At 44.6% G+C, this 9,721-nt stretch overlaps 1 protein-coding gene across 1 annotated transcript; it reads left to right on the top strand.

Moving 5' to 3' along the window:
* Positions 1-1,366: 1,366 nt before the first annotated feature.
* LOC308669311 (protein NDNF-like) lies at positions 1,367-2,795 on the top strand (the record flags this gene model as incomplete). The annotated part of the gene is made up of 1 exon (XM_081329947.1): positions 1,367-2,795. The coding sequence occupies one exon, from the start codon at positions 1,367-1,369 to the stop codon at positions 2,669-2,671; it is 1,305 nt and encodes a 434-aa protein (XP_081186073.1). The 3' UTR covers positions 2,672-2,795.
* Positions 2,796-9,721: the final 6,926 nt, after the last annotated feature.

The raw sequence follows: 9,721 nt of genomic DNA, 5'->3' as shown, positions 1-9,721 counted from the left end.
TTCTGTGATGTAAAATGAAAAACAACATCCAATCATTTCCAGGTACTATTTTGTTCCAAAAGAAAGCAAGATCTCTGCATTCTTCACAGTGAGAATAATCCCATGTGATGTCCCCATTGAGTGGAGTATACGGGTCCCTAAGACATCGGCAAACTATTTTGGAAAAACAATTTCTGGTAAGCGTGAGGGAAGGTGAAAATATCTCTCTCTCTCTCTCTCTCTCTCTCTCTCTCTCTCTCTCTCTCTCTCTCTCTCTCTCTCTCTCTCTCTCTCTCTCTCTGCTTTTCCTTCTTCCATTCCATCTCTCTTAACAAGATCTAGATAGTGTACGAAAGGAAGATTGACTTAAGATTCATTTGGAACCTGATTTGTACCAACTATTAACCAACAAGATCTCTATCCATAATTAAAAATTTAATATTAAAGTCTCAGCACCAGCAAAATCCTTGCTGGGACCAGAAGCTAAGCAGGATTAGGCCTGGAGGGGAGACTCCAAGAGGTAGCCTAGACTAGAAAGTTAAAAAAAAATTGAAGAAGGCAGCAATAGAATCCCCTTCCATTGTTCTCTCTCTGGGAAATTACACAAGACTTTCGAGACTCTAGAAAGGGTACAGAGAAGAGCAACAAGGGTGATTGGGGGACTGGAGGCTAAAACATATAGGGAACGGTTGCTGGAATTGGGTATGTGTAGTTTAATGAAGAGAAGGGTGAAGGGTGACATGATAGCAGTGTTCCAATATCTCAGGGGCTGCCCCAAAGAAGAGGGAGTCAAGCTAGTCTCCAAAGCACCTGAAAGCAGGACAAGAAGCAATGGATGGAAACTAGTCAAGGAGAGAAGCAACCTAGAACTAAGGAGAAACTTCCTGACAGTTAGAACAACTAACCAGTGGAACAACTTGCCTCCAGAAGTTGTAGGTACTCCATCACTGGAGGTTTTTAAGAAGAGACTGGCCAGCCACTTGTCTGAAATGGTATAGGGTTTCCTGCCTGAGCAGGGGGTTGGACTAGATGACCTCCAAGGTCCCTTCCTCCTCCTCCTCCTCCTCCTCATTATTATTATTATTATTATTATTATTATTATTATTATTATTATTATTATTATTATTATTATTATTATTATTATTATTATTATTATTACTTCAAGCTCAACTTAAACATGACCTGAAGGCCCCAAAAGTCATTTCCAGAGTCCCAGAAACAAAACAGACAAAAAGTGTAGACTTTCTCAAGGTATCTTACATTGTATTCACTGGTCAATCTGTGCCTTTCCCATCTCTATCAACTTTAACAGCTTTGCCTGTCTTCTGTTTCACTGACAGATAATTTGAATGCTCAGGAAGTCCTCCGATTCCAGAAGGGCCCCAAGATGGGGCGGACTCTCTTTAGTTATCGGGGCAATTCGGTGGAAACCTACACAGGAGCATCTCACCATTCCACAGTCTACATGCTTGAATTCCTCTCCACTGAGAAAGACACCCAGATTAAAGCCTATTTGACCACAGAGCCCAAATCTGATGACTTTTACCCAGAACTGCCAGTGGATCCCCGCATTGATGTCATTGAGGTTGGCCCCAGCACAGTAACTCTGGCTTGGAAGCAGAGTCCAAGTGCCCTGCCATCCCAAGGAAACATTCGTTATTGTCTCCTGGTGAACGAAAACTACAATTTCAAGTCTTTGTGTGCAGCAGAAGCAGCAACACAACCTCCCGGGGTGGAACTGTCTCCTACTTTGGTGACCTCTCCCTCCGCAGATAGCCTCACATCTCAGGAACTACGAGCCCTGTCCAAGAGCAAATTCAGCCCAAGTTACAAAGGGAGCAATCCACAAGTGAAACAAGTCTGTGTGGGACTCGCAAACACCTACGCGGTGTCCCACCTGGCTCCTGGCACTCAGTACTACTTTGATGTTTTCGTCGTCAATGTCCTCACCAACACCAGTGCGGCTTACACCGGAACCTTTGCCCGCACTCTGGAAAACCCTGAGCCCAGGGTGAGCAAACTGAAGGACGGGAAGGTGATTCAGTTGAGACTGGGTGGGAGGAAGCAGCCCTTTTACACTTTGCTGTACCAGGCAATGCAGAAGGTGGTTCACTTCGCCTTCCAGTCTTGCAGCGGGCCACTCCACTTGGAAATATCAAAGGGCGGGGAAGTGCTGATGTCAGAGAGGTTTGCTGGCTTGAGGCACTTCATCCTGAAAGGAAGGTTGGGAGATACTTACCTGGTCCACCTCTGGTCCACTGAGACTTCAGCTGCTTCCGTGAAGGTTCAGCTCTCCTCTCTCTTCCACAGGCCTTTCTTCCCAGCTCTCCCAGAGAGTTTAAAAATCAGATCCTTTAACAAGCTGAGGAGCTGCCATTCGGTCACCATTGCCTGGCTTGGAACTCGGGAACCGAGCAAGTATTGCATCTACAAGAAGGAGATTGAGGAGGATCAAGCCTGGGTGGCCACCAGGAAGGTTGATAGGTGCTCTGGGCCAGAGTCGAGGCAGAAGAGTGAAAAAGTGCTCTGCAAATTCTTCCACGATCTCAATCTGCAGCGAGCTGTGACTATCGAAACCGTCACGGGCCTGGAAGCAGGGACGGCCTACCTTTTTGATGTGTACCTCATTGGATCCTCGGGGGTTCCCATCCGCTATTACAGCAAAGTCGTGAAGACAAGGAAGAGATGTTGAGCATCTTCAAACAGCCGAGGAAAGGTGGAACTGGAGGAACACAGGGACAAAAGTAACGTGTGCGACTGCCACCTTCAGAATGAACTGGGCCACAAAGTTGTGTTTGAAATGGCAAGATCTGAAACGGACACCTTAGCTTGGAAAGATAGATTTGCCCCTATAAGCCCCTCTCCTTTGACCCAGAGGCTCCTCCCGATAACAAAACACCTGCCCACTGGAATTAAATCATTCTTTTTCAAACCCAAGCCTACAAAATCAAAAACCTGAAGGGTGCCTGTTTTGTAAGGTCAAATCCTTTGGCTTTGTCTTCCAGTGTAATGCCTGTCAGAAATTCTTATCCGGAGTTTGAGGCTCCATGTAATGACCTGCTAGCAAAATTCCCTTTTTCTTGCACTGCTTCTTATTTGGCCCTTCCAAAAAAAAAGCTGAAAGAACCGTCAGAAGAGAAATCCAGGCCTAATCATACAGCTATATTATGCCTCAGTATTTCTATCTATCGTGTAGAGAAAACTAGAAGAAGGGGGTGGTCCCCTTCCCTCTATTCCCCCCTCCCTCACTTGGTGTGTATGGCTACTCTAAAGATAACCCAGAGAAAAATCAGTTATGTCCTGCATTTCATTTATTATGGGTATCTCATTTTAGTCCTAGTAGAAAATGTACAACATCAAGGCTCATAGGATACTGCTGTATACTTTAGCATGAGTGATTCTCAGTGGCAGTGACCTATCCATGGCCCCTTGAATTGCTCTCTTAGGCTGGGCTAAAGGACCAATTATAATGGAACAGTGACATTGTAGGAAGATAGATGATAGTTAGGAGGACTGTGGTAGCCTAACAGAATGACAGAAGTCGGAAGGGACCTTGGAAGACTTCTAGTCCGATCTCCTGCTCAAGCAGGAGACTCTATACCATTTTGGATGCTACACCTTTTCTGACCCACAATCAATCAATCAATCAATCAATCAATCAATCAATCAATCAATAGGGATGCGGTGGCTTAGTGGGTTAGGACACTGAGCTTGTCGATCAGATGGTCGGCAGTTTGACGGGTCGAATCCCGAGTGCCGCGTAACAGAGTGAGCGCCTGTTACTCGTCCCAGCTTCTGCCAACCTAGCAGTTCGAAAGCACGTAAAAATGCAAGTAGAAAAATAGGGACCTCTACGGTGGGAAGGTAACAGCATTCATGCTCCTTTGGCGTCTAGTCATGCCGGCCACATGACCACGGAGACGTCCTCGGACAAGTGCTAGCTCCTTGGCTTTGAAACGGAGATGAGCACCGGCATGTGCGGGGGAACCTATATATATATAGACTCAAGGCTTCTTTATTTTTCACCGCTGCTACTTGAAAGACCCATAGTATCCACCGAAGTGGCGGCAAATTCTTCTGATTTCTTTGCAGCAGGGCTTCTCTCAAAAATTTGATTAGTTCCTAACCAAGATCCAATCTGGATCGGTCACCAGGACCAGAGGTTTAGTCTTCTGAGGTTTTGGACTTGTACTGGAATCTGTGCTTTGGGCTGTTCTATGCTCTGTATTTATGTCGTGCCTTCCTATTGGTTGATCGGTGTGTTGAAGGAAGGCAACATATACGTACCACGCACAGAATAGCCCAAAGCTCACATTCCGGTGAGAGAGAAGTTTCCTGAAGAAGATGGGCCCCAGCACGAGTCCAAAAGCTCAGAAGACTAAACCTCTCCTCCCGGTGACTGACCCAGATTGGATCCTGCAACCTTATCCTGGGACACGTATATTCACCTTCATTCATGACTTCCTAACCAGTTTGGAATTGCTGGCTAATCACATGGGCTACTAAGAATAGAATAATTTTATTGTCACTTTGAATGTACGCTAATCGGCATACGTTGAAATGAAATTTCGTTGCATCCAGCTCTCAAAGGGTCACTACCTCCGATATACACTACATAGATATGACATAAATAAATACAGAATTATGCATATACCCACAAATATAATATGACACAGAGAAACAACAGTCTAGTTCGGGTTATATATACACATGTGCACGGCGAGAAAATTCAGCTGCAAATAGAAATACCTGACATCATCATCATCATCATCATCATCATCATCATCATCGTCATCATAAGTTGGAAGGGACCTTGGAGGTCATCTAGTCCAAGCCCCTGCTCAGGCAGGAAACCCTATACCATTTCAGACAAGTGGCTGGCCAGTCTCTTCTTAAAAACTCCCAGTGTAGGAGCATTCACAACTTCTGGAGGCAAGTTGTTTCACCGATTAGTTGTTCTCACTCAGGAAGTTTCTCCTTAGTTCTAGGTTGCTTCTCTCCTTGACTAGTTTCCATCCGTTGCTTCTTGTCCTGCTTTCAGGTGCTTTGGAGAATAGCTTGGCTCCCTCTTCTTTGTGGCAGCCCCTGAGATATTGGATCACTGCTATCATGTCACCCCTCACCCTTCTCTTCATTCCAGCAACCGTTCCCTATATGTTTTAGCCTCCAGTCCCCCAATCATCTTTGTTGCCCTTCTCTGAACCCTTTCTAGAGTCTCGACATCTTTTTTACATCGTGGTGACCAAAATTGGATGCAGTATTCCAGGTGTGGCCTTACCAAGGCACTGTAAAGTGGTATTAGTACTTCACGTGATCTTGATTCTATCCCTCTGTTAATGCAGCCTAGCACGGTGTTGGCTTTTTTGGCAGCTGCAGCACATGGCTGGCTCATATTGAAGTGATTGTCCACTAGGACTCTCTCACAGTTACTACTATTGAGCAAGGTACCACCTATACTATACCTGTGCATTTGATTTTTCCTGCCTAAATGTAGAACTTTAGTTTTTTCACAATTGAATTTCATTTTGTTAGATAGTGCCCAGTGTTCAAGTCTGTCCAGATCCTCCTGTATCTTAAGCCTATCTTCTGGAGTATTGGCTATTCCTGCCAGCTTGGTGTCATCTGCAAATTTGATGAGTTCCCCATCTATCCCCTCATCACTTGATATAAATATTGTCCATATAAAGACCATAATATCCCTGATGATTAAAACAGTGGTGCACATTCTCATGTTAGAACCCTTGCCTCCAACCCTACATCTGTTTTCTCAGAGGGAAAGCCCCATTGAGTTCAATGGGGTTCATTTCTGGCTGGATATAGGTCATCTTTTCATTCTAGGATTCCAAAAGAAGATAAAACTTCTCACAGAAACCACAGACAGAGCATAGAAATGTCTGGACTTCCCAGACAGGCTAATTCTTCTGTATGTGCAGCGCGGAAGTAGCTTCAGACGTAGCACCAAATTTGAAGAAAAAGGGTTTTTCATCTGTAGATCTCGGAACAGCTGCAATTGCTTGGAGGTCCTTTGTGTCAATCATTTTCGGTTAAAGTTCGTGGGAGACAAAGCCTATGGGACTGCGAGAGAGTATAAAAGGAGAAATACGATCACTAGAGGGCGGTACAATATTAGTCAAAGGAAGAGTAAGATCATGCAATGGCTTGGTCGGGTTAAGAAACCCAAACAAAGGCTGTTAAGAGTGGATTCAGTGGAGCTTCTTTGCAGAAATTAGGAACAGAACCGCAGCTTGGTCTCCCAGTGGAAAAGAGCATTAAGAAACTTCTGAAGTTCTCCCACTAGCAGCATGTAGAGAGACCGATAGGCAGCTGAGGTGATCCAGAGCCTTCAGAGGGTGAGAGGTGAGGTCAGCTCCCTTTTCCATCAGAAGCTCCTTTCATGGTCACGGCCATGCTAGGTCTTTCTTTCCCCATTTGAACAATGAGAATAAACATTGGCAACGTTAAAATGTGTGGGCTTCAATTCCAAGGATGAACGGTCAGCTATAAAGGATCCTGTGAAAGTCCTAGGCCGAGACATGGAGGAAGGAACGAGAGTACATCAAAGCAAGTTCGGAAGGAAGAAAGGAAGGAAGGAAGGAAGGAAGGAAGGAAGGAAGGAAGGAAGGGGGGAGGGGAGAGGAAGGAAGGGGAGGAAGGAAGGGAGAGGGGGAGAGGGAGGAAGGAAGGGAGGGAGGGAGGGAGGGAGGGAGGAAGGAAGGAAGGAAGGAAGGAAGGAAGGAAGGAAGGAAGGAAGGAAGGAAGGAAGGAAGGAAGGATCGCACCAGCTGATTGGGATTTAAGCCTTGTCTAAAGTGATTTTGGACTAGTGTTTGCTTCAGTGTTTGCTGACCCAATTCTTTTTATACCTCTTAATTGCTATAATCATTATTGCTCTTCTTAAATTGTACTTGATTTTATAGTTTTTGATAGACTCTCTAATAATCCTTTACAGATACAAGTGATTTTTTTAAAAAAAATACACAATAAAGAAACTCTTCCAAAGCACAGTCTGTATAAATATAGCTGCTTCTCCGTGTTTAGTTTACCAATTTTTCAGAAAACAAATTGCTTTTTATATAGGGCTGCTTTGCTTCATCTGAGTCTGTACATTTCTAAATTTTGTTTAATAAAATTAATCTCCTCCATCACCCTCCTGTAATCGTTGGAGTTTGCATTTTTTTTCTTCTCAACTAGAGTCCCCATTTATTGGGGGGAAAAATCACAGCATCATTAGAAACCATATGTTTCTTTTCAAATTCCTGCTCGACAAATGACCTAAAAATTGCTGTTATAAGAATTTCTAAACTACATGGCTACAGTAGAAGAAGTTTAAGTTCTTGTGTTGGGCCCAAACACTTTACAATATCAACAAGAGGTAGTTTACCCACCCAAAGACTCTTGAAAGATTCCAGGCCAGACTGAAGCAGAGATTGCCTGAGAGGATACAGCCATGTAAATTAACAGGAATTTTATCAAATTTCAAGTATAAATAAAGAATAGCAACTGAGTGTGTAATGCGTGGAGGGGAGAGAGAGAGAGAGAGATAAATAAAATATCCCGTCACATTCTTTTTATTCGGTGATGTTACACAAAGAACAAGGGTCAAATTCTTACATAAGATGATTAAAAAAACGAGGAATGGTTATTGGTTATATTGTGTACGGCAGGTTTAATTATTACAGAAGGCTGAATGACATAGTCCACTGCAACCTGGTAGACTACAGCTCTCAAAACCTCTACAGCTGCACTACGACTGGCTGCGAAACAGGAGATTTTTTTTACCCCCCCCCCAAAAAAAAAGTTAAAAAAAAAAGGCTGAGATGAGCACTATCCAGATATTCAGGACTTAAGACGTGGGTTTTTACCTAAGATTTATTGAAATAATAATAATTATTGGAGAAGTGTATACAAGACTATCTATTTTGGTTTGGGTCAAGCTGAGTTTACACAACACATTTATGCAAACCAATATAGATGATGGCTTGGTAGGGACTAAGTTCAATAGACCAAGTTCCCTCAGGAATAATTTAAGACAGGGGTCCCTGTAATGTAGTGGGTCCGACGCAAGGAAGAGACGCCAGCCGGAGTACGTGTTCAGCTCTTTATTGGGGGGGGGTAGCATACTGAGGAACTAGGGTTATGTGGCCTCCTTAAATACCTAGCCAGGTAGGCGACCAGCCAATGGGGTTGGCCCTAGGTTTCCCGCCGAAACTAGGGTTCCCGCCAAAACCGTCCAGGCTAACGCCCCCTAGTGGCTGTTGCTATGCAGATGCCTGCACTGGATACATAACAGTCCCCAAACCCCAGTCCCTGGACCAGTACCAGGCCGCAGCACGGCATCAACCGGTCCACACAAACAAGCAAAGCCCCATCCGTGGGATGCAGACAGCACACAAAACCACGCTCCCTCCGGTCCATGGAAAAACCTCTCTCCACGGAACTGGTCCCTGGTGCCCGAAAGGTTGGGGCCCTCTGATTTAAGGCGGCTGTGTTATCAACTCTGGAGTTAGTGGAGGTAAGGAGGGAGATGCTTTCAGGAAGCAGCAAACAAATGCATTTCTAATCCTTTGGTACCATCCAGTGGTCCTTTTGGGTCATTGACATAAAGCAATAGCAATAGCACTTAGACTTATATACCACTTCACAGAGCTTTACAGCCCTCTCTAAGCAGTTTGCAGAGTCATCATCTTGCCCCCAACATTTGGGGGTCCTCGTTTTACCGACCTCGGAAGGATGGAAGGCTGAGTCAACCTTGAGCCCGTCAGGATCGAACTCCTGGCAGTGAGCAGTGAATTAGCCGGCAGTACTGCATTCTAACCATTGTGCCGCCAGGGCTCTAGGGCTTTGAGAAAGGGGAGATCTATGCAGAGGCTTGTCCGCCAATCTTGCTGCTTGGCTCCCGGACGTTGTGTTTCCAACGAGGTGATATCTTTGACCCCACTGAAGATGTTACCTAGTTTGGTAATGAAACGTCCGGGAGCCAAGCAGCAAGCTCAGAGGACAAGCCTCTGCCTAAATCTACCATCCGTGCTACGAATATTCTCCGTAGTTACCAGGGGATCTGTAGGGGAGATCTGTTCCCCAATCAATGAAGAGGAAAGCATTCTTAAGTCCAAGTAAGGAAGGAAGAATGCGAAAATATCTTAAAACACCTCCATGATTCCAATTAGGGAGCATAAAGAAGGAAGAAGTAATCCATAACCGGATTCTCTTTTCCAAGCCAACTTTAATAAAGCTAGTTTGAGTCTTCATATTGAGAGGTGTGGTGGCCTAGTGGTGAAGATGCTCGCCTCCCACTCAGAAGATTGACAGTTCATTCCTAGGCAGTGGCAGATGTTTATCTCTTTAGGGCAGAAAGAAAAAATATCCACTGAGAACTCTGTGTGGCGTCAGGCAGGGCACCTGGCTGGTAAACGCTCAGCTCCATCCAGTCACCCCGACTCAAATTAAGAGATTACAGGGTTGTAGTTTTAATCTTAATATGAAGTAAATTGGTTTGGTCTGCTCTACATCTTGGGGCCAATAATCTATCACACCACCTTATGAACTTGATGCAGCTATGAAGAATTCTGGTTCATAATCTCCATTCTCTCTCTTTCTCTTTCTCTCTCTCTCCACCTACCTACCTACCTACAGTACCTACTTATCTACCTTGTCTCTCTGTCTGTCTGCATGCCTCCTGCCTGCCTGATTGCCTATCTATCTATCTATCTATCTATCTATCTATCTATCTATCTATCTATCT

Source organism: Vipera berus (assembly GCF_964194415.1).
Source record: "Vipera berus genome assembly, chromosome: 5".
Classification (NCBI taxonomy): domain Eukaryota; kingdom Metazoa; phylum Chordata; class Lepidosauria; order Squamata; family Viperidae; genus Vipera; species Vipera berus.
This window is presented reverse-complemented; position numbering and strand designations above follow the sequence as displayed.